General features: G+C 43.9%; 1 protein-coding gene across 1 annotated transcript in view; it reads left to right on the top strand.

Moving 5' to 3' along the window:
- Positions 1–26,215, top strand: part of DDAH1 (dimethylarginine dimethylaminohydrolase 1) — a 201,395-nt gene that overhangs the window by 142,974 nt on the left and 32,206 nt on the right. Inside the window, exons 3-4 of the mRNA XM_030205495.1 lie at positions 8,328–8,401; positions 10,365–10,484. Coding sequence (XP_030061355.1) covers positions 8,328–8,401; positions 10,365–10,484 — 194 coding nt within the window. The remainder of the gene's footprint in view (positions 1–8,327; positions 8,402–10,364; positions 10,485–26,215) is intronic.

Here is a 26,215-nt window from a genome sequence, read left to right as displayed (position 1 = left end):
TGGGTGTGCTGACCCAGATGATGGGATCCTGGCAGAGGCCTGTTGCATACCTGTCTAAACAGCTGGATGGAGTGGCTAAAGGATGGCCAGCCTGCATGAGGGCCATTGCAGCAACAGCCTTACTGGTCCAGGAAGCTGATAAGCTGACCTTGGGGCAAGAACTGGTTGTTAAAGTCCCCCACGCAGTTCTCACCCTCATGGAGTATAAGGGCAACCACTGGTTTACAAATAACCGTATGGTTAAGTACCAAGCTAGCTTGTGTGAGAATCCACGGATACACCTGGAAACAGTGGCTACATTCAATCCTGCCACTCTTTTGCCAGCATCTGAGGGACCACCGGATCATGACTGTATCCAAACCATGGATGAAGTGTACTCCAGTCGACCAGATCTTAAAGATGTTCCTTGGAGGGACCCAGATGTAATTTATTTCACAGATGGAAGCAGTTACGTGGAGAACTCCAAGCGATTGGCAGGCTATGCTGTGGTGACAGAGGATAAGGTGATAGAAGCAAGAGCCCTGCCCCAAGGAACTTCAGCCCAGAAAGCAGAACTTGTGGCCCTCATACGAGCTCTGGAGCTAGCAGCAGGACTGGTAACCAACATTTATACTGATTCCAAGTATGCCTTCACAACTCTACATGCTCATGGAGCTTTGTATAAGGAAAAGGGACTTATAAATGCTGCAGGCCAACCTGTTAAGTATGGACCCGAAATACTTCAGCTGCTAGAGGCTGTTTGGGCCCCTAAGAAGGTAGCTGTCATTCACTGCAGGGGACACCAAAGGATAGATACTCCAGTGGCCCGAGGGAATCGCCATGCTGATCGGGTGGCCAAGGAAGCTGCTCGAGGACCCCCAGCAAGTACTGTGACCACCCTGTTCCAAATCCGATTGCAAGAATGGACGCCTATATACACCCAAATGGAAGAGAAATGGGCTCAAGAGGAAGGTGCAGTAAGGAGACCTGATGGCTGGTTACATCTCCCTGATACCAGAGTTCTGGTGCCACGCCACCTAGCTTGGCCTGTAGTGTCTCAAGCTCATGACCTATCACACTTAGGGAAAACAGCACTAGCCCGCCTACTCAGTCGAGTAGTGGTCTTGGAAGGATTGGATAGTCTGGTTGCTACTGCCTCTGCCCGATGTACTCTCTGTGCCCAGAATAATGCTCGTCAGGGACCCCGTATTCCACCAGGAGTTCAGTCTACAGGACTAACACCCTTTGAGTCTCTAGTTATAGACTTCACAGAAATGCCCGGGAGCGGTAGGCTCCGATACCTCTTGGTCATGGTCTGTACCTTTTCTGGGTGGGTGGAAGCATATCCTACAGTCACTGAGAAAGCCACAGAAGTAGCTCGAGCCCTCCTTAGGGATGTCATCCCCAGGTATGGACTGCCCCTTGCCATAGGTTCAGATAATGGTCCCGCCTTTGTTGAAGCCACACTTCAGGCCCTGTCCCGCGCATTGCGCATTACCTGGAAATTGCATTGTGCCTATCGTCCCCAGAGTTCAGGGCAGGTTGAGCGGGCAAACAGAACCTTGAAAAATAGCCTAGCAAAGATTTGTCAGGAAACCCAACTGAAATGGCCACAGGCACTGCCACTAGCCCTCTTCCGCCTCCGATGCACCCCAACTAAAGGAACAGCCCTCTCTCCCTTTGAAATTGTGTATGGGAAGCCCCCAGCCATTTTGCAGGGAATTAAGGGAGACATAGGGACTTTAGGGTCTGCCCAGGTGCAGGAGCAGGTAGCCCTCTTGGGCAGGATAATTTCTGAGCTTCAGTCTTATGTGAGAGAAATAAACCCTGTCCCCTTCCAGGCTCAGGTACATTCCTTCCTGCCAGGGGATAGAGTTTGGGTGAAAGACTGGAGGCTCCAGCCTTTGGGGCCCCGATGGAAAGGACCTTTTACTGTTTTGCTTTCTACCCCTACAGCTGTGAAGGTCACAGGGATAACTCCATGGGTCCATTGGTCTCGAATTAAGTCTGCTGACCAGACTGAGCCCAGCACGGATCAGACGGAGCCTAAACAGTGGAGAGCAGAAAGTGATCCAGCGGAGCCATTGAAGTTGCGCTTGACCCGAACCAAAGAATCTACTAGCTGAAAAGAAGGGTCAACTGCATACTGCAGGAGCTGCTGAACTTCGGCTTCACACTGAGACTCTTTCTTGCCCTGATTCTGGCTTTCTTGGAATTTGAGAGCTTGATCCTTGTCAGTTGAGGGTCTATCCCAACTGGTATAAGAACTCAAAGACTGAGAACATTATATTAGAGTAATCTGTGACTAGCACAGACTGTTGGAATATTATTGCTTAATTAGTTTGCTGTATTTGTTTTAGATTAGGAAGAAAGAAAATGTTAGTAGTTTGGATGCTTTTGTTGTTTTCTACTCCTTGCCTCCTTTTTCCTAATACCCCAACTCGCTCCAACCTTTGGTTACACTCTGTCCAGGAACTAATTAGCCAGGCAAAGATTACTTCCCCTTGTATTGTGTGTTCCCGATTTTCTCCTTATACTACAGATGTCCCAGCTGTACCTGTCCCTGTGCAGCTCCCAGCTCTTATACCTCCCTACTTTTCGAGTTCAGGCCCTTGGAGCCAGGATTATACTTGGTGGTCCTTTTATAATGCTACTTCCCCCTCTGAATCTTCTCTAAGGCCAGTCTTTACGTCTCCCTATCCAGCTTCTGGAGTGTTTTGTTTAACAAGAAACATCTCAACTGTTCTTCCCATTCCCTGTAACTATACTAATGTTCTCCCAGAAAAAGGGGAATCTGTGTGGGTAGTTTCTCCAGGTACTCCTATTTGCCCTACTACCATACCTGCAGATTATGACCAAGGTGATTATCTGGCTCCTAACCGTACTACTGAGAAGACTATAGTGTCCCGGCCTATTTTCTACTTTCATAAGTCCCCGGGGTATGAAAGGTTTATAACACATGAGCAGCTTGTCACAATTGGGGATTGGCACCTATGGTGTACAAAGTCTCCATTTCTTCTTCGTTCCCCCTGGGATAGGGGCTCGCATTATGGGCATCCTAATGTCCATCCTGTGCCAACATTTATTGGGAACTTTCCTCGCCCTCTCCTTGGTCATTACTGGCTCTGTGATAATGTCCTCCAGATGATTCTTCCCCCCACATATGATTTTTGTGTATTGGTAACCTTGAATTATTTTCCTAAAGTTATTCCTCTCCTCAAACCACTATCCCCGCACCGCTCTAAGCGAGAGGCCTTGTCCTTACCTTCCTCCGTTGCCACAGAGGATGAGGCGATTGAATTAGCCCTCCAGTATATCAATTCTACTTATCCTCTGACTAAAAAGAGACTTGTAGCCCTTTCTGCTACGGCCTGGATTCCAATTGGGGGCCCGGTAGCGGGTATTACTGAACTAGGCATGGCTACCCGGAGACTTCAGTCCCTACTCCATGTTTTAGTTCATGAGCTGAACGTGGTAGTCAATGCATTGCAGGATCAAATTAATGAATTAAGTATAGTTTCTCGGTATAACCGTATGGGTCTTGACTATCTCTTTGCAGCCCAGGGTGGCCTCTGCACAGTGCTAAATTCTTCAGAGTGCTGTACTATTGTCATAAATAGGACGCATGTAGTTAGGCATGCTATGGATAAAGTCCTACAGTTGGCCAGCCTTAATGTGGAGGATTACCGAGGAGGATTAGACCTTACCTCCTGGTGGTGGTCATTGACCTCCTGGATACGTCCTTTGTTCATTTCCCTAATAGTCTTAGTTTTAGCAGGGTTGTTGTTTTGTTTCCTGGCCTCATGTGCTTCGGCAGTATGCCGTCGGACCTTAACAAGTAGGGTAATGGTGATTCACAAGCCTATTCCTAGTTAGGATCACTATAATCTCCAGAGTTTGAGTTGTGAGACTTATCTCTGCATAAGCTGATTTTAGTCTCAAAGGGGGGAATGAGACAGCATGGGCATAATTATACATATATAAGAAATTATATTAAGTGTTAATTCTGTTTAAAGGTGGTCAAATACTATTTCAACTTTTCACCTTGCAAGTAAAGTGAAGGAATGCCAGATGGTTCAGATTATTTAGAAATCTAGCTTTGCTGGGTTAAAAGGTCAGAGAGAGAAACTTCTTTCACCCTTTGTGAGTGATGGAGGGTTAAGGCTAGTTCAAAGATATTACCTTACTACATACATCTGTATACTATTATGAACGAGGCAAGCAGGCAGTTTGTTTTAAGATTAGGCTGAAATACTGTTTAGAAGAAAATAGTTAGATTTTAGAAGTTCTTGATATTTAGAATATGTCTTATAAGGAATACTGATTCTGCTTATTTTAGAATATGTTTATTCTGTGTAGTTAATATGTAGAATACCTTTTTAAATCTAATGTCTGTCCAACTCTTTGTCTGACTTTCTAAGTAAGACTGTAGTTGAAAAGGTCAGCATATGGTTTGAGTTAGCTGCAGTCCTGGCTAGGTGAAAGATAAGTCAACTCTCTTCTCCTTGATTAATTATAGGTAAATGTAGGACTGGGCTTTCTGAAAGAAATAACAAACTATAGCTGTATGCTATTAAGTAAGACTGGCCCTTGACCCCTTAATGAATGCCAGAGTTCAGTTAGCAGTTAGTATGAAGTTGACTAGGAATATGAGAATGGCCCATTAGCCCCTAAATGAACCCAGTTTAAGCTATAGTTGAGAAATTAATCATAATAAGAAAATGCAAGAGTTCTGGTGCCATATTGTCTGGTTTGAGGGGCCCCAGGTCATAGGTCAGTTTGAGAAATATTAAACCTATGTAACTGATATTTTTAAAGTAATGTATAGAGATGATTGGTTGAGGCAAGGTAATCAATTTATTCTTTACCATCTGGAGAGTAAGGGGGGCTAGGAGGGAGATAGAACGGTATATAAGTGGGAGCAGAAGCAGCTTACGTCAGAAGGAACAGACAGAAGAAGGAGAGCTGAAGGAAGACAGACAGCAGAAGAAGAGAAGAAGCTGAGACAGAAGCCATAACATCCAGAGAGCTGAGAAAGGGAAGAAGAGAGCTAGAACTGATGTCCTACTTTGTTTGCTGGCAAATAAAGAAGATTTCTCCCTCATTCTGGTGTGTGCTGTTTGACTCCTGAAGTACCACAGATTCTGCTAACAATAGGGGTAATTCATGCATCAATTCCTGCAACAGGGCTTAGGAAGTCCCTTTCTTGAGCAGGGCTTAGGAGCTCCTGTTTAATATAGGGCTTAGGAAGTCCTTTTGTCAGTTTACTGTTAGGAACACTCCTGCTGGTTTAGGACTTGGGAGCACGTAGATCAGTTTAGGTTTAGGAGTACTTCTGTTTCCAGTCCTGGTCCCTGTGTCATCCGGTATCCAGTAAGTCCTGCCGGCTACTCGAACCCAGGAGCTCAACTTCTGGGGGGCTTAGTAGCTAAGTGCAGGTGAAGCTGTACGGACCAGTCCAGTGTGCTCCAGTCCAGTGTGTTCCGGTCCGGTGTGTTCCAGTCTGGTGCGCTCCAGTCCAGTGTGTTCCAGTCCGGTGTGTGTTCCAGTCCTGTGTCCTCCAGTCCAGGGGATTCCAGTCCATGTGTTCCGGTTCGCTGGGCAGTGCCTGCAGTCCCTGCCGGTGTGCTTGCCCAGTGTTGGTTGGTGGGTTTTGCCTGCTGCTGTCGCTCCTCGGCAGCAGCCCAAGGGCTCACGTTTGCTCCAGAGCCCGGCCCTGCGGGCTCTGAACCTGAGAACCTGACATGTTCATCTAATCTGCTATTTCACTCCCAATTGTAGAAAATCATTAGCATCATATCTATATTAGTTGAATGTTCTAATGGATTTTTATTGGGTGTATTATTAGTATTATGCTAACATTGTATTATATCTCTGGTATTTGAATTCCAGTGTTGTTAAATGTGTATATTTTTTTTCACGGTAGTTCTATTATTAGGTTTCAATTTATAGCTTACCTCATTTATTGTATTTATATTTATACTTGGTTACTGTATTATTGTTATGCTGTTAACAAAATTGTAAGTTTTATGTTAAATTGTACCTGCTGTACACCGCCTTGGGTGAATCTCTTCATAAAGGCGGTTAATAAACCCCAATAAATAATAATGTTTTCCACTAACTCACTGCTGGCTGCACAAGATTTCTGATATTTTCACTCACTCCAGTTATTTCCAGGCATTTCAAAATCCATCTGGTGGTAATGAGTCAAAGGCCTTCTCGTAACCAATGCAAGCTACATTTGGGGGGTTGTTTTCAGTGTTTGCCAGGATCATTTTATCAATCAGAAGCTGATCTTTTGTTCCTCTGGTGTTTCGATGGTTTTCTTTTTTGTTCCACTGGAGCAAATTGTTTCTTTCTAAGTAGTCCTGCACTGTGTCCGCTATTATTCTTGTCAGTAATTTGAACATTGTTGGCAGACAGGATGTTGGTCTGTAGTTGCCTGTTGTTGCACGCATAGAATTCAAAATTGCATGCATGGATTTTAAAATTATTCATGGTTTATGCCCTAGTTCTCATAAGCAATTATTATCTATACCTTCTTTCAGAACTTCTTCACGATATTGCTGACATTAAGGTTGGGCTTTCCTACAGTTCAGAATGTGTAACTCAGAAAAATTTCACAATAGTTCATTTAGGGCCCCTTTTACCAAGCTGCATCAAAAGGTGTTTTTCACAGTCGCTGAGGCCCCCTTTTATCGCAGCAGGTAAAAAGAAAGTCTTTCTTTCCTGCAGGAAATGGCCATGTGGCAAGTAAAGCACTTGCCGCGTGGCCATTTTGGGGGTAGCCCTTACTGCCACCCATTGAGGTGGTGATTCTAATCTGGCAGTAACCAGACAGTGCATGGCACTGCCCGATTACCACCGGGTACACTCCGATGCTACAAAAATAAATATAATTTTGTAGCGCCAGATATGACGGCGCGCTAGGGATGGGAAGTACTGCCGGGCTGCTGCGGTAGCCCGGTGGTACTTTCTGTTTAGTGAATGGTAAGCCCACATTGGGCTTACCGCCGCTTAGTAGAAGGGGCTCTCAGTTACCGATCTAGTTGTTTATGGAACTGTATTCCAGTATCAATATGGACATTGACTAATTGTTTGTTGTTCCGAAAATCATTAAAGACTTATCTGTTTAATAAATATTTGAATGATTTCTGTTAAGTTTTAGACTTGTCTTATTAATTTGTTGTGACCCGCTTTGATTCTTGTGTAGATATAGGCAGGATACAAATACACGTATGGTATGGTATGGTAGTCATTTGGGACCGTGCCTATGGCTGTTCTTATGTTCACCATTAGGCATAAGCATTTACACCAGCTTGCTGGCTAGCGGAGGTGGTCACACCTTACTTTTAGGTGCTTATATACCCAGTTACATTAGTATTTATAATAGAACATAGGTGTCTATCCTGCTTATTTTCGAAGCAGAAGGCCGGCCATCTTCCTACACAAATTGGGAGATGGCCGGCCATCTCCTAAACCCGGCCAAATCGGTATAATCGAAAGCCGATTTTGGCCGGCTTCAACTGCTTTCCGTCGCAGGGCCGGCCAAAGTTCAAGGGGGCGTGTCGGCAGGGTATGGAAGGCAGGACGGGAGCGTGATTAAGACATGGCCGGCTTCGGCCGATAATGGAAAAAACAAGGCCGGCTCTGACGAGCACTTGGCCGTCTTCACTTGGTCCATTTATTTTTAGGACCAAGCCTCCAAAAAGTGCCCCAAAACCCACTGTACCCACATGTAGGTGCTCCCCTTCATCCCTAAGGGCTATGGTAGTGATGTACAGTTGTAGGCGTGGGTTTGGGGGGGGCATTTGGGGGGCTCAGCACACAAGGTAAGGGAGGTATGCACCTGGGAGCAATTTTTGAAGTGCACTGCAGTGCCTCCTAGAGTGCCCGGTTGGTGTCCTGGCATGTGAGGGGGACCAGTGCACTACAAATGCTGGCTCCTCCCATGACCAAATGCCTTGGATTTGGCCGGGTTTGAGATCGCCGCCATTAGTTCCCATTATCGCTGAAAAACAATGCCGGCCATCTCTAAAGCAGGCCCAAATGTTGAGATTTGGCCGGCTCCGACTGTATCATGTAAATGAAAGATAGCCGGCCATCTTGTTTCGATAATACGGTCGGTACGCTACTTTACGGGGCCGGCCTTGAAGATGGCCGGCCATATAGATGGCCGGCCCCGTTTGATTATGCCCCTCCACGTTTCCTTATAGAACAGGATCCTACCAGTGCTTGTTACAGAATTGCCCTGCTAATGCTTTTGTTATGTCTAATCTAAACTGGCATTGATTAAGTCATCATTTTGCTGTGTATAACATTCTTTTTCATTTCTTGTTTCATTCCAGGTAGGGAGTTTTTTGTCGGTTTGTCAAAAAGAACAAATCAGCGTGGTGCAGAAATTCTGGCAGATACATTTAAGGTTGGTACCTTTAATCTGGGAAACCAAAAGCAGTCGTCCAGTAGTAAATGTCATATAGTAAATGTGCAGTTTTCCTATATGATTCTCTTTTCTGACATGTTAATCAAATTTACTCAGTTTGCTGGTGAAAAACACCTTTGGATTTAGCTCATGTCTTTCCAGTAATAGCTCAAAGCGAGTTACATTCACATACAACAGGTATTTTCTTCTCCTCAGAGGGTTTACAATCCAAGTTTGTTCCTGGAGCAATGGAGGGTGAAGGGACTTGCACAAGATCAAATGCATTATTTTATATTTTCACTTGCTGCATAAATGTATTTATGGATCTTCAGATGACTTTTTCCAAGATTTGGCTTGCCAATAACCATCCTGTTGACTGGTGAGGTTGACTTATTAAAGAATCATACAGAGCTTTGCAGTCCACTTCAGCAGTGTATTTTGGTTTTTGGCCTGGTGGTAGTTTCCTCCTGGTCTGTCTGTGTTTCCAGCTTACTTGGAACTAGCCTCTTTTGTCCTATGGTGCCTTCATTCACCTGTATCCAGATTTTTTTCCCTTTATTTTTTATCACAACACCAGTTAGCCCAGCCGTTGCAGTGATGTTTTTTTTAGAAACAGGCCACAAACTCCCTCCAGAACTCTTCTAATATAGACACTATGGGGCCCTTTTACTAAGCCGCGTAAGCATCTACGCGCGCCCAACGCGTGCCAAAATGGAGTTACCATACGGCTACCACGTGGATCTAATGGTAATTTCATTTTTGGTGCGCGGCCGATACATGCGGCTGAAATTTTTTTCCAACGTACGTATCAGACGGGCACCAAGTGGCATTCAGCACTCGTAGGTCATTACCGGCTGGTTACCGCGCTAACCATCTATGGGCGCCTACACAGTTAGCGCGCACTAATTTTGTGCACGCGCTAAAATTGCTAGCTCACCTTAGTAAACAGGGCCCTTAGTTTGTACACTGCTTAGATTTGCTTGTTAGCCCAGGCAATATAGAAAGTAGTAAAAAAAAACTATAAACTTTAAACTTTGATAATGCTAGCCAATGGATTGAGCTCTAAAATATATTTTGGTGCTCATAGGGTTAATTCCTGCAATCTACATTTTTTTTACAGATTTGCAAACTTCCTCAGAATGGGTTTGTCAGTCTCAGACCAGTTGCTCAGTGAAACTACTGCGCACTGTCACTTAGAGGGACCTGAGTTTCCTTCCAAGGTCATGTCTTTTGCTTTGTAGGCCATCCGAGGTCTAAGATGGTGAAGCAGCATTCACAGCCTCTGGTGAAAGGCTGTCCCAGCCATTGTGCAACAGTGGAACCTATTGGCAGATTCAGGGCCTATGAATGTAGGGCTCCAGAAGAAGCACTGATGCCATGGCCCCTGCCTGAGCACTGTTGCTACAACAAGAAATCTTTATAGTAGAAGAAATAGTCCCTGCTAGTTGCGAATGGCAGCTGATGGTGTTAAATCCCAGTTCTGGTACCAGTTCAGCTGAAAACACCGAAAAGGAGCAGGGGACAAAGAAAAAAAAAGTTCATCAGATCGACTTTGTCTGGAGAAATCAAAAGCAAATTAGAAAAATGTGGTTTGGACTTTGAAACGATTTGAAACATTTTTTTTTCAGATTGTGAATTTACTTTGGAATTTTTTTTAAATGTGCTTCAGATTTTTTGACATTCAGATTGTCTCCAAATCTGGCAATAAAAATCTGACAGATTTCATCTGTGTGTCTAGAAAAATCTGAAAATTCTAGAAGACTCAAGGAGGCAGAGTGAAATCCAGCAAGTCTGGAGCTTCACCTTTAATTTTTCCCACAACCTTAGCTCTTTCATTATCCCTCCGCTCTACCAGTAGTGCCCGATTGCACTGGACAGAAGGACACCATCTAATAGTCTCTAATGTGCTTTCTGATTATATAAACGATACTGATTAAAACATGGTTTCTTAAATTTTTTGCAGGACTATGCAGTTTCCACGGTTCCTGTTTCTGACTATTTGCATCTGAAGAGCTTTTGTAGCATGGCTGGCCCAAATCTCATTGCTATTGGCTCAAGTGAAGCTGCACAGAAAGCTCTTAAGGTAACTTGGCATCCTTAATCCTTTTCTTAAAGCAACCACAGATATCCTGGATAGAGGGAAGATACATTCTATAAAAAGATGGATCATCCATTCAGCCTGGCAGAGTCTTCTTTTTCCAGATCACATTCTGGAAATATCATGGAGGGGGGATTTTATAAAGCTTTTCCTGTGTGTTATAAAGCCTCTTTTACATACAGAAAGGGCTTTTTATAAAATTGCATGGATTCCTACACATATAGGGACCCTTTTACTAAGCTGCGGAAAGAGGGGTCCTGCGCTAGTGGCGGTGGCCGTTTTTGCCACACACCAGGGCCCTTTTTACCTCAGCAGGTAAAAAGGCCAAAAAATGAAATGACTGGGTAGTATGTTCACACATACCATGCAGCCATTTCAGGGGGTCAAGCAAAAACAGAAGACAATCTCCACTGAAGGAAAACACCAGGATCTCTGTGCCTCAGATCTTTGTATTTAAAGAGATTGCCAATAGGGTACTTTGTTTCATGACTTGTCTGGGAATATGCTTGAGATGGTAGATTCCTAGACCCCTGATGCAGGCCGGTAGGGCCGAAACACGAGTCGCGTCGGGTCCCCTCTATTTTTATTGAAGACTATTGTTAATAAAGATCTTTTCTGGACACCATCTGCAAAAGGTTTTGCTTTTTTTCCTCTGCCGTTTCAGGGGGAGCATTTACTGCCACCCATTCGGGCAATACTGCCCGATTACTGCTGGGTGACCCCCTATAGAAATATATTTTTTAAAATATTTCTGGTAGCACCAGAAATGGTGTGCGCAGGGGTGGAACTACTCCTGGCACCCACGTTGGGCCGGCAGTACTTCTGGATTGCTGCACGGCAAGCCCGTTGCCACGCGGCAACCCTTTAGTAAAAATGCCCCATAAACAGTAGGAGCACAGAAAGAGGGCAGCTCTATAAAGGAGCATCACTCTGGAACCCATTCTGTAAAGGAAAATATGCACCTACTTTTTTTTTTTATAGAATGTAATTTAGGCGCAATCACTTGAACCAGCCAAAGAGCTGCTAAAAAACCCCCCACATGGAAATTATAGAATTCCATAATTTATGTGCCTAACTGTATGCCCCACCCATGCTCTGCCCAGTCTCCGCCCATATGTACGCCTACTGTGAAATTATGCACCATCACATTTAGACACCATTTTATAGAGTAATGCATAGCTGGAATATTGGTATGTACCGTATGTACGCACACATGCCATATGCCAGTATTATGGTTTATGGTTTATTCAAATTTGCTGAATCGCCTGGTTATTTACTGTGTTCTCACCCTCTTGCAATCTGTGCATAGATCGCATTGGAGTATAGGGAATAAAAACTGTATAAATACTAAGGACATCCTGTATTCAATGCCTTAAGTGCAAGCATAAAAATCTTACCTCTGTATGACACTGCTGATCAATGGTTATGTTTTAATAATGGGTCACTTGATCGTATTTTTGTGCATGTGACAATAGTTTCACTGTTGTGTTTTGAATGCTCTGGGGTTTCTTCAGAGCAGAGTACTTAAGGCCATTATACGAGTTACCATAATCATGCAAAATTGTACCAGTATACTTAAAAGAGTTAGTAGCTCATCTATAGCTAAAAAAGGATTGTATGAATCTAATTTATCTGAGAACTAAAACAAAAAAACAGGAGGTTTAGTGTGGGTGGAGCAGAGGTGGAGTTGCAGTGTACACCAGTGTTTCCCCAAGTCCGGTCCTGGAGTACCCCTTGCCAGTCAGGTTTTCAGGATATCCACAATGAATATACATGAAAAAGATTTGCATATAATGGAGGCAGAGCATGCAAATCAAGTTCGTTCATATTCATTGTGATTATCTGAAAAGCTGACTGGCAAGAGGCACTCCAGGACCGGACTTGGGAAACACTGGTGTACACAGATGTTTTGTAAAAGATGTGAGTGTGAGAATAATTCCATAACAGGGTGCCCAGTACGGGAGCTGGTTGTGGTGCCCATTTTAAGCCTATTCCACACAGAAAAGTGAGTGTCTACTTTTCTTTATAGAAGAGTAATTCAAGTGGCTGAAAATGCATGTACCTTTAAATAAGTCCATTATAACTGCTCCACTGGGTATATTATTTGGGAAATTGGAACATTATGGTTCCCTTTCTAAAGGGGGGAGGGGGCATTTTCTATTGTATAAAGCTAGTGTGGGGAAAAAGGATTCAAGATTACCCACTGTCTTTTTGGCAGAGGCGTAATGCATTTCATTCTTTAATGCTCTAGGAGACATGTGATGCAAACTTTACTGTTAAATGTCACAAAAAATGCCAAGTTCTTCCACCACGTGCCTGTTGTCTGGACCTTAATAACTTAGAGGCCCTTTACGAAGCGGCGTAAACATCTGCGTGTCCCCAAAGCACACCAAAATGGAGTTACCACATGGCTCTTGTGGTAATTTCATTTTTGGCGCGTATCCGATATATGCAGCCAAAAAATAATTTTCAGAAGCGCACCAAGTGGCATTTGGCGTGCATAGGTCATTACCGCTCAGTTACCACATGAGACTTTACCGCTAAGTCAGTGGCTGGTGGTAAGGCCGCAGACCCAAAATGGACGTGTGGCAATTTTGATTTTGCTGCATGCCCATTTTTGGCAAAAATTTTAACAAGGGCTTTTTTACAGATGCACTGAAAAATGGATTGTTGCGCACCCGAAACCCGCGCCTACACTACTGCAAGCCATTTTTCAGTGCACCTTAGTAAAAGGACCACCTACACTTCTGAACACAGGCTCTTCGTACATATCCTTGTGGTGATGTTTTGAAGGAAGAGGGGGTCTAGTGAGGGAAACAAGGGAGGGAATGGGGGAGATGGGTAGCTAGAGGTGGTTTAGGCTGTTTCCCCGGAGGTAGGGGATTGTAAGAGCCAAATCTTCCTACTTCCTTCTTCTGTTGGTTTTCTAAATACTTCAATAAAAAGATTACACCTAAAGTGCGATCATTTACACCAGCCTAATACCTGGTGTAAATGCCTACAACTAGAAGTTAGCATGAACATGTCTAAGTGATAGAATTTTATAATTTATACATGTACGTTTGTGCTCCATGCAAACTCCACCCATGTGCATGCCCACTGACAAAGTGTGTTCCACAAATCATGGTACATATTTTTCTGCTGGTTGGTATTCTATAAGAGGCAATTGATGCACATAAGTGGACACTTATGCTTGTAAATGACTAGAACATCACCTTCCTGCCACATACAGCTTGGCAGCTGTTTGTAGAATTACCCCTATATGCATAGGGTATGTGCACACATTCACATCTTTTGTGCTTTGGCATTTATGCTATTGCTGCTAGTTCTAGAAGCCTATTTTGTAAAGGCACATAGGTTCCCATGTTACTTTTATAAAATAGACTTAAATAAGCACCTTTTTAGATTTCTCACATAGATGCCCTCATAAAATTACTCCCAGAGTGTATAACACCAGGCAGATTACAATGCATTACAATGCATTTAAGATTGTAGTAAAAGATTTTTCGAAAGAGAAAGGCGCCCATCTTTTGACACAAATCGGAAGATGGGCGTCCTTCTCTCAGGGTTGCCCAAATCGGCATAATCGAAAGCCGATTTTGGGCGTCCCCAACTGCTTCCTGTCGTGGGGACGACCAAAGTTCCCGGGGACGTGCCGGAGGCGTAGCGAAGGGGGGACTGGGGCATGCCTAACAGATGGGCATCCTCAAGCGATAATGGAAAAAAGAAGGGTGTCCCTGATGAACACTTGGCCGACTTTACTTGGTCCATTTTTTCTTACAACCAAGTCTCAAAAAGGTGCACAAACTGACCAGATAACCACCGGAGGGAATCGGGGATGACCTCCCCAAACTCCCCCAGTGGTGACTAACCCCCTCCCACCCTGAAAAAAAGAACTTTAAAAACTTTTTTTTGCCAGCCTGAAATGTCATACTCAGGTCCATCGCAGCATTATGCAGGTCCCTGGGAGGGGAGGTATGTGTGTGTCAGCGGACGCATAGGGAAGGCGTGGACATCCTTCTTTCAAACATTTTGGATGTCCTGAACTGCCCCCCCCCCCCCCCCCCACAGGGACAGCCAAATTTCAAGGGCATGGAGTGGAGTGGAGGAGTGGCCTGGTAGTTAGAGCACTGGTCTTGTAATCTAGAGGTAGCCAGTTCAAACCCCACTGCTGCTACTTGTGATCCAAAATTCAAATAAATAAAGGGGGTGTTGGAAGCATAGCAGGCATGGACATCCTCACAGAAACATCCAGGCATGAACATCCTTCTCACAGAAACACCCACATTTTGGACAGGGACAGAGGCATAGCAAAAAAAAAAAAAAAAGACATCCCTGACGTTTTCACCTGGACTTGTATTTTTCTAAGGTTGTAAACGGCTATTATACACACAGCTTGTCTGCATGTATGAAGCCATCTTTGGCTTGAACAGAGCAGCCACGCATAATGCTTGGCTGCTCTGCACTGGCTTCCCCTCCTTAGGAAGGAAATCGTGTGCAAATGAGCTAACAGTGAGCAGCTCATTTGCATGCGATTTCCTTCATGCATGACCGTTTCTTTCCGAATCGCTAAGGGATCAGTAAGGGAAGGGCTTTTTTCATTCAGTTAGTGCATCAGTTAGTCCACTGCAGTGCCCCCTAGGGTGCCCGGTTGGTGTCCTGGCATGTCAGAGGGACCAGTGCTCTACGAATACTGGCTCCTCCCATGACCAAATGAGTTAGATTTGGTCATTTTTGAGATGGGCGTCCTTGGTTTCCATTATCACCGAAAACCAGGGACAACCATCTCTAAAGACGACCATCTCTAAGGTCGACCTAAATGTGGAGATTTGGGCATCCCCGACCATATTATCGAAACGAAAGATGGACGCCCATCTTGTTTCGATAATACCGGTTTACCCTCCCCTTTGTGGGGACGTCCTGCGAGGACGCCTCAGGAAAACTTGGGTGCCCTGTTCGATTATGCCCCTCCACATGGACCTTACATCCCTTACCTTCTATTATAGTATCTTTCTCTCTCTCTACAGATATACAGGGTGAGAAAAAGTAACCCCCTAGAGTTTTTTGCCATTTTCTCATCAAATGCTTTGAATTTCAGTGAGAAATTGTACGTACGCATTTAGTCATCATACTTATGTATTACTATTAAACAACATTTAGCTGCTCAATTTCAAAGCACATGAACTTACAAAGTTATGTGGAGGGGCATTTTCAGTATGACATCTAAGTCCAACTTTGGACGTTTTGCTCAAAATGTCCTGAATCCGAATAGCAAATATAGCCATTTTGGAAAAGCAAAACGTCTATCTTTTTTTTCCCAAAAAGGGCCACATGCTAGATATTTTTGTGCTCTCAGCATTTATCTTTTTGGTGCATTTTTGAAAAAAAAAAGTCTAAGTGCAAAATGCACAAAATCAAGCCATTGGGATGTAGGAGGCGTCAGCATTCTTAGTAGACTGGCCACACAGACATCCCAGGAGAGCAATGGGGACACTGCTATGGACTTCATATAAAAGCTCCCAGGTACACATCTCACCATTGCTCCCTTATATTGTCTGCTGAGCCCTCCAAAACCCATCGCTCCAAATCCAAACCAATGGACAGGGTTTGGATTTGGAGCATAGAACCAGTTGAATTAGATTGACCAGCAGTCTTCTAAAGTTAAGTTTAATATTATTGAAGATATTTTGGTATGGTTTTGCTGCATATATTGTCTGGTGCTGGGCATATTTTGTCAGTTGGACTTGTTCTTTTTATTAGATAGAGTTACCACACACCTCGAGTTGAGTTGGGGGTTTTCTGCCTTGTGCTTTTTTCGCCACTGTTTTTTTGTTTTGGTGGTTAGGCTGCCAGTGGTTACTTCTGAGTCAACATCATCTTGAATTTGCCATTTGTGCACTTCTGTGTAATTTTCTGTTTGTCACTGTATCTGATTTCCTAGTTCATAGTCCAGAGAAGATGGCAGTTATGTGGCTCATGACATCTCCAGGTGCCTGTTTTGTATGGCTCCTTAATGCAGGATTTTTACAGTTTTGTGTATTTTTATTCATTTTTAAATTAGAGGTCTCTTCTGATAAATAAAGGGTCTCTGAGCTGAGCAGCTAGTATATGTGGCATTACGTGCTTCTTGAAGAGCAAATTGCAGCTGGAGGAACTCTGACCTGCAAACACAGATGCTTTTTGGTTACAGCTGGATTTCATCAGTGCTCAACTTGGATACACAATTATTTGTGCACTTAAAATGGATGGAAGATTATATACATTCAGTATCTGATTGGTTGCACATTAATGGCTTTAGTTTAAATTTACATAAAAGAGAATTCTTAGCGTTAAGACAGGATCTTGACCCTGAAGTTCCAGCGGGCCTGGAAATTTGAAACCACTCGTTGTCATTTTTTTTCTGAAGTTCTTCACTTAGGAGTAATACTTGGCTCTGGCTTAAGTTTCTAATACAGAAATCCTCTTTATTCTTTCCAACCTAATGGATGATGACAGAAATGATACATAAAGGGTCAAGTCTGTCTGTCTCTCTAAGGGGAAAACACAACTCTCAGAACAGGACCAGATTTGGTATGGGATAAAAAAACAACAAAAAAACAAGTGAAAAGACATATCAAACTTTAAATAGGCCCAACTGGATTGAGGGTTCCAAAGAAATAAGCCCTGTGCATTTCTATGGGAGAAGCAGTTCCCACTTCTGCAGCATAGAGATTCTGATGCAATGAAACATAGCACTTAAAGAATTGCTCCTTTCCAACTGCCTTTCCCATATTTTCTGCTCTCCTGGTCACAGACACACACAAAGTCAACACACATTTGCACATACAAACGCACATAGATATACAAAATGGGCCAGATTCTATATATGGCGCCTAAAAAAATCTGCGTGGTAAAGATTTCCACCTAAGCGTAGTCTATAAGCGGTGTCACTTAGATTTAGGCGTGATATATAGAATACGCTTAGGCGGAAATCCTAGCGCCTAAAATAACGTGCATCCATCTAGGCCTTGAATGCAGGTGCTCTTACTACTAGTTTGCACTAATATAGTATAAAGTCTTTATAATATATCACCAAAACAGAGGCTTTCCCTCACAGGATCAAAGCGCCCTGTCATAAAATTATCCTCAAAATGCCAGAAATTAAAAAATTAGAAAATGTTTTCTTGATTTCATTGTCATTCGGAAAGGCATACGTGTATTTATTTATTTATTTATTGCATTTGTATCCCACATTTTCCCACCTATTTGCGGGCTCAGTGTGGCTTATTAATCTACATACAAGATTAATATATGTATACCAATACCAGCTCCTTTTTTGACGGCATTACCCTATTTTTCAAAGAAACTATCAAGATTCTGGAGTTACATTTGACTCGGCTCTAATCTTTAAACCTCACATTGATTTGGATCTTCGTGCCTCTTTTTTGCTCTTCATCTTCGGTCTGTCCGCTCCATTCTTTCTGCCTCCCTTTTACGACCACTTATACATGCACTGGATATATCCCGTTTGGAGTACTGTAACTCTCTTTTTCCAGGTCTACCTTTGCAGAGTTTGAAGAGTCTACAACTTATTCAATCAATTGCAGTTAAACTAATTCACAATGCACAACATTTTGACCACGTCACGCCTCTTCTGATATCTGAACACTGGCTTCCTTTTTCAACCCACATAAAGTTCAAGATTCTACTGTTGGTTTATAAATTTAGAGCCCCTTCTTCCTCTCTTTATCTCAACAAGACTCTTATTCAGTACTGTCCTTTGCCTTGCTTTAGATCTCTTATCCGTCTTACTTGCACTCGAGATTCTGCCTTCAGTTATCTGGGCCCTAAACTCTGGAATGAGCTCCTGCATCAGGTTCAGGATCAACCCACCATTGCTTCTTTCAAATCATCCTTAAAAACTCACCTTTTTAGAATTGCATTTGCCTTACCATCATAACCTTTCCCATCAGCTCTTTATTGTGACTCTCTACCCTTCTTTCTCCCTTCCCTCTGTTTCCTCTTCTCTCCTTGTGTGCCTTCCTTCCCCCAATCCCTTGTCTTCTTTTCCTTCCTCTTTTCGTTTCTTTCTTATAAGTTTTATAAAAATGTATTTTGTCAACCGCATTGAAGCCTATGTTAGGCCGCATGCGGTATATCAAACATGTGAAATAAATACATTAATTAAGTCTTACGGAAACTGGGAAACTTGAGTCTGCTGTTTGTGAATACAACTGGATTGTATTGTGAATACAAGATATGGTGAAAAGGTGCTATTTAGCTTTATTCTATAAATCGTGCCTAAAAATTTGGTGCCAAAAAAAGTGCTAAGCTATATGATATAAATGGCACTCAAAGGGGTCCTTTTACTAAGGTGCGCTGAAAAATGGCTTGCAGTAGTGAAGGCATGGGTTTTGGGCACGCGCCAAGCCATTTTTCAGTGCGCCTGTAAAAAACACTTTTTTAAAATTTTTGCCGAAAATGGACATGCGGCAAAATCAAAATTGCCGCGCGTCCATTTTAGGTCTGTGACTTTACCATCAGCCATTGACCTAGTGGTAAAGTCTCAAGTGGTAACCAGGCAGTAATGACCTATGCGCGTCCAATACGTGCATCCGAAAATAAAAATTATTTTACAGCCGCGCGTATCGGATGCACCGCAAAAATAAAATTACTGCAAGAGCCACGCGGTAGCCATGCGATAACTCAATTTTGGTGTGCGTTGGGTGCGCATAGACGCTTACGCGACTTATTAAAAGGGCCCCAAAGTTAGGCACCATTTATAGAATAGCACTTAGCACTGGGAACCATGATACTTTTAGTTGTGGTCATTTACACCAACGAAACCCTAGTGTAAATTCCTGTGCCTAAATTAGGCACAGACCCCCTGAATTCTATAACAATGCACATAAGTTAAAAGAATGCCCCTGATCTGCCCATGACCCTCCCATAGTCCCACCCCCTTTTCTGACCCATGTATAAATTTTAATTAAACCAATTAGCACCAATAAATACTTGTTAAAATTCTAATTACCGATGCTAACTGGTTCATTATTCAATTAAATTGTGCATGAATATTGGGTGCACATACAATTTGAAATGCCATTTATAGAATTTGGAGTATCTATCTTTGCCAATATTCATTTAGAAAGCTCGTGAGGTTGTCATATATCCTCATTTGGGTCAATATTTGGTCACTGCGGTCAGAGGGGGCTTTCAGAGGTGGTAAAAAAAATAGCAGACTGAATATTGCACTATCTGGATAAGTTCTGGGACCATCCTTGGTTCTGCCCATGCTCCACTCTGGCTCTGTCTGCGTTGTTCAGAAGCAGTTTGTAAGTTCCTCATCTTGTTTGGAAGGAAGGGATCCTCAGGAGCTTAGCGGAGATTGGATGGCAGAGGTGGGGCTGGTGGTTGGGAGGCGGGGTTAGTGCTGGGCAGACTTATACAGTCTGTGCCCTGAAAAAGACAGATACAAATCAAGGGGCTGGTGGTTGGGAGGCGGGGCTAGTGCTGGGCAGACTTATATGGTCTGTGCCCTGAAAAAGACATACAAATCAAGGTAAGGTATACACAAAAAGTAGCACATATGAGTTATCTTGTTGGGCAGACTGGATGGACCATGCAGGTCTTTTTCTGCCATCATCTACTATGTAAGAATATTCATAGGCACTGCCTGGATAGTATCTCTGAATATTGTGGTCAGCAGTACTTGTCTGGATAAATGTTTTCAAATATTGATTTTTTAATTTTTTTTGTTACATTTGTACCCTGCACTTTCCCACTCATGGCAGGCTCAATGCGGCTTACATATACAGGTACTTATTTGTACCTGGGGCAATGGAGGTTAAGTGACTTGCCCAGAGTCACAAGGAGCTGCCTGTGCCTGAAGTAGAAATTGAACTCAGTTCCCCAGGACCAGAGTCCACCACCCTAACCACTAGGCCACTCCTCCACTTGTTTCAAGCATTTGTAATGGAAAGACAGAGAAGTTCCATGCTGAAGTTCTAACATGCGTTGCCCCTCTTGTTCTCGTTCTTTCTCCTCCCCCCCCCCCCCCAAAAAAAAGGAGAAGACAAAAGAAAGCATTTTCTACCCTCTCCCAAATCATAACAAGGATTGTAGGGCTGTAGCTCTCCTCTTTCCTTAGCCTAGAATATTACCAGTATTTCTATCTTCTGCCTCTCCTTGAATCAGTTGCAGTTCACTGTGAAGTTATGGTTTCTCCCTTTTGTCTCTCCTAAATTTCAGCTGTAGAAGCTCTAAAATGCTGACATGTACTCTAGCTAACTGTTTATGGGACCCCATTACCTCATGCTTCAGCCCTTTATTACTTGACAGCTGTTCTGTGACTAGTTCTATAGACTATTAAATGCAGTTTGACATTTTAAGCCTATGTGGTGGGTCTATAATGTATACTTCTTCCAGCTATTAAGATGCAAACTTGAAAGAGCAAATACATTTGAAGTGATGTTTTCTGGTCAACGGATCCTCTGGCTGTGGAAAAAGAGAGCATTAGTTGGACTGTGTATGCAAAAAGAAAAACAACAAATTTTAATGAAAAAATGAGAAGGTAGTTAGGAAGCCAGAAGATGTCTTCAGTCTTACAACTGGGATTATCATCCTTTAATATAAAATTTATTTTTCACTTTTTCACTCACCTCAGAAATACAAAGCAGATTATAATTACGTAAACAAATAAATCATCATAAAATGTACAAATTAAACAGTTCCAGATCCAACTCCCTCGTGAATCCTGCAACTCTCCACCTCCCTCCCATACTTCAAAAAAAACACATTTTTAAAACCTTTATAAATTGTAGATAATATATCTGGCATTTTAGCTGTTGTGGCAAGCTGAGACACTCCCTGGAAGGATCTAGTCTGGGTTCTTTTTGAGCACAACACTTTTAGACCGATCCCATTGGATTTTGTGCCTAGCTAGATTTCAAGTTTTGCTGGGATTCACACTTTTGTATTTTGTCTTGTAAATATGCCTGACCTGTTTGATGATAGGCTTGAAATGCCAGACCCAGTATCTTAAATTTAATTTGCAGTCCCATTGGGAACCAGTGCGGTGCCCACTGTAAAATGTTTACCTTATCCCATAGGGCGCTACAAGTCTACCTTTCAGACAGGTTTTTCTTTTCTGCAAGCTATTCAATGCATTTTTTCGCAAACCCACATATATGGTATCACCTTAGCCAAAATTATATTTTTACATATCCAAGAAATTGGCATTTTGCTATAGACAAGATGGCGTGTAACTATCACCTGCATCACTCTCAGAAAATCTTGAGGCCTTCAACACACAGATTTGCCACATTGACAGTTTCAGCCAGGCTTTCCTTACCTTGGCAGCTTTGATACTGTCAATCATGATATGTTAATTACCTTATTGTCTGAATTTGGATTAGCTGGCTCTGTTTTTACATTGGTTTGAGTCCTTCTTGAAAAATAGACAGTATCTAGTATTGAAAGATGGAAGTTTTTTTTTTTTTAATCTTCCTGGGTTCCCCTTTGTGGAGTCCCACATGAGAACCACTGCCCTAGGTGATTTTATCACAGAACAGGGCTGAGTTTTGCAGCACAGGGGATGAGCCCTCTAATGTCTCTGCTATCTCCCAGTGAAATGCAGCACTAAGTCTTCAGCACAGATAAAATGCAATGTACAAAACTGATGTTCATTGATTTATTTCACTTTATTTTCTGACATTCTGATTTAGCAAAGCTAATTGCACCAAAACAGATCCTAATCAGGCTAATAAAGCAAATTGAAACAATGCATAATTACATTAAAATTGACACGTCACTCCTTCCCCATACACATGCATCAAAACAAATGCTTTCAGCTGCTTTCAAAAGTGAAAATAATCAAACTCCTCATCAGTGGCGTAGCCAAGGGTGGGCTGGGGTGGGCCCAGGCCCACCCACTTTAGGGTTCAGGCCCACCAAATAGCAGCACACCTATAATGTGGCTGGCAGGGACCCCAAGCCCCACCAGCCAAAAACTCCCAACAACGTTTTGCTACTGGTGAAAATCTGGTATTTAAAAGGTATATGGGGGAGAGGGGATGTTTGAAAGACTATATGGCATGCAGGCGAGAGAGGGAGAAACCAAATCACTTGTAGGACAAGGTGGAGTGCTGCCCACCCACCTTGGGTCCAGGCCCACCCAAACTTGGGTTTCTGGCTACGCCCCTGCTCATAGGCGTAGACTGGGGGGGGCGAGGGGGGCAATGCCCCCCCAAACGACGCGAGGCGCCGCCGTGCCATTAGTTAAAAAAAAAAAAAAACCACATGCAGGCACGCACTCCTCTCCATCCGCTTGGCTTCCCTGCCCTCTCTGTCTGCGTCTCGCCTTCCTCTGACGTCAGAGGAAGGCGGGACGCAGACAGAGAGGGCAGGGAAGCCAAGCGGACGGAGAGGAGCTGTTGTCCGTCTACCCCTCTCTCTTCCTCCCTCCCTCCGCGGCGCAGGCAGCAGTCTTCTCCAGCGTTCCTGGCAGCGGTAGCGTTGTACACGCTGCCTTTGGCTCTGCCCCGAAGCCTTCTCTTCAAGTTCCTGTTCCCACATAGGTGGGAACAGGAACTTGAAGAGAAGGCTTCCGGGGCAGACCGAAGGCAGCGTGTACAACGCTACCGCTGCCAGGAACGCTGAAAAAGCTGAAGACTGTTGCCTGCACCGGAGGGAGGGAGGGAGGAAGAGAGGGGGTAAACGGAGTCACCATCTTGGACCTCGCGGGGGGGGGGGAGCAGAGGGAAGATGGATGGGACTGGGAGGGGTGGGGAGCAGAGGGAAGGAGCAGGAGATGGATGGGACTGGGTGGGGTGGGAAGCAGAGGGAAGGATCAGGAGATGGATGGGACTGGGAGGGGTGGGGAGCAGAAGATGGATGGGACAGAGGGATGGTGAGCAGAGGGAAGGAACAGAAGATGGATGGGACTGGGAGGGTGGGGAGCAGAGGGAAGGAGCAAGAGATGGATGGGACTGGGTGGGGTGGGAAGCAGAGGGAAGGATCAGGAGATGGATGGGACTGGGAGGGGTGGGAAACAGAGGGAAGGAGCAGGAGATGGATGGGACTGGGAGAGGAGGTGAGCAGAGGGAAGGAGCAAGAGATGGATGGGACTGGGAGGGGTGGGAAACAGAGGGAAGGAGCAGGAGATGGATGGGACTGGGAGAGGAGGTGAGCAGAGGGAAGGAGCAAGAGATGGATGGGACTGGGAGGGTGGGGAGCAGAGAGAAGCCTACTGGAAAGAAGACACTGCATAAAACAGAAGACACTGGGATCAAAGCGATTAGAAAAACTAAATGATCAGACAACAAAGGTAAATAAAAGTATTTTATTCATAATTTATTAATTGAAATGTGTTAGCTTTTTGAAATGTGCATCTGTGATATTTTGCCTGTAAATTTCATTTCCTTCCTCCATATTAGCATATTCATTTGCATATGTATATATGCAAATGATATGCTAATATGCTCCGCCCATTCTTTGCCCCCCCAAATGAAACAGTCAAACTACGCCTATGCCCCTGCTCCTCATGCATAGGCAAAGGAATTTTGATCCATAGATGTGGCCCCCACATTGTAGAATGTTTGTCATCTAGTAAATGACAACCCCACTACTGACAATTATGTAAGACACAGGAGGCCTGTCGGGGGGGGGGGGGGGGCCTAAAGGGCCTTCAAGATTCATAGGGAATGATGGTCTTTTCTAGGTACTGTAGAAGATCCTTATAATAGTATTTGTACACAAAGCAATGAATCTTAAAATGCAAATGAGCCTCGATCAGCAGCCAATGAGCCCTTATTTCTTTTCCATAATAATTTTGATAGTCACATTCTGTAGTAGATTATTTTCAAAGCACTTAAACTTACAAAATTATGTGGAGGGGCATAATCGAACGTCGCCGGCAATCTATTTTGGCGGCGGCGCAACAGCTGGCTGGAACCGTATTTTCGAAAAAGATGGCCAGCCATCTTTTCTTTCGATAATATGGTTTAACCCGGCCAAATGCCATTGTTCGCCGGGTTTGAGATCACCGGTTTTGTTTTTCAACGATAATGGAAAAAAGTGTTGGCCATCTCAAACCCGGCGAAATCCAAGGCATTTGGTCATGGTAGGAGCCAGCATTTGTAGTGCACTGGTCCCCCTGACATGCCAGGACACCAACCGGGCACCCTAGGGGGCACTTCTAAAAATGTTTAAAAAATACACATATAGCTCCCAGGTGCATAGCTCCCTTACCTTGGGTGCTGAGCCCCTCAAATCCCCCCCAAATCCACTCCCCACAACTCTACACCATTACCATAGCCCTTATGGGTGAAGGGGGGCACCTACATTTGGGTAGAGTGGGTTTTGGAGGGCTTAATATTTACCACCACAAGTGTAACAGGTAGGGGGGAGATGGGCCTGGGTCCAGCTGCCTGAAGTTCACTGCACCCACTAAGTACTGCCCAAGGGACTTGCATACTGCTGTCAGGGAGCTGGGTATGAAATTTGAGGCTGGCATAGAGGCTGGCAAAAAAGAGTTTTATTTTTATTTTTTAGTGTGTGAGGGGGTTGGTGACCACTGGGGGAGTACAGGGATATCATCCCCCATTCCCTCCGGTGGTCATCTGGTCAATTGGGGCACCTTTTTGATGCTTGGTCGTGAAAATAAAAGGACTAAGTAAACCCGGTGAAATACTGATTAACGACGCTTTTTTTTTCCATTATCCACAAAAGCCGGCCATCTGGTAGCCACGCCCATGCCTGCCCATGTCCAGCCTTCGCTTCACCGCCGACACGCCCCCTTGAACTTTCGCTGGCATGGCGACGGGAAAGCGGCGATGGTGTCACAAATGCCGCTTTCAATTATACCGATTTCGCCGCTTTTGTGAGATCGCCGGCCATCTCCTGATTTATGTCGGAAGATCGCTGGCGATCACTTTTGAAAATAAGCCTGATAGTAACCTATGGAACTTTGTAAGTCTAAGTGCTTTGAAAATGAGCCCCTTAGTCACTTTATTCTAATACCAGACAAACCTTGGTAAAGTGAATTACAGTAATCTAATCTAGTTAGCACTAAAGAACATGCCAACTAGACAAGATTATCCCATGTCAAAGAAAGGTATAGTTAGTTTCCATAATATTTTTAGCTGGCAGAAACATAACCTCACTAGAGAAGAAATCTGCCAAGTTAAATTCAAATTGGCATCTGTACAAACTCCCAGACTATCTAGCTGTTCAGATAGACACACAGGATAACCTGCTATAGCTGCTTTCATATTAAACTATGTTTTTCTTCTTGGAATCCACATAGTCTTGATTTTCTCTGGATCTAATTTTATATATTTTTGCCATAATGAAAAGGCAGTCATATCTAGGCAATTGTTCAATCTAACACCTGCAGCATGTGAATGTGGTACATGTGGAGGGGCATAATCGAACGTAAACGCCTATCTCCATGGGCGTTTATCTCCGAGAACGGGCCCGTAAAGGGGCGGGCCAAACCGTATTTTCGAAAAAATGGACGTTTTTGAGCTGGGCGTTTTTAGTTTCCATTATCGCTAAAAAAAACAAACGCCCAGCTCAAAAACGTCCTAATCCAAGCCATTTGGTCGTGGGAGGGGCCAGGATTCATAGTACACTGGCCCCCCTGATATGTCAGGACACCAACTGGGCACCCTAGGTCAGTGCGGTGGACTTCAGACAACACTCCCACATGCATAGCTCCCTTACCACGGGTGCTG

The sequence above is a fragment of the Microcaecilia unicolor genome, chromosome 6, assembly GCF_901765095.1.
Source record: "Microcaecilia unicolor chromosome 6, aMicUni1.1, whole genome shotgun sequence".
Taxonomy (NCBI): Eukaryota; Metazoa; Chordata; class Amphibia; order Gymnophiona; family Siphonopidae; genus Microcaecilia; species Microcaecilia unicolor.
This window is presented reverse-complemented; position numbering and strand designations above follow the sequence as displayed.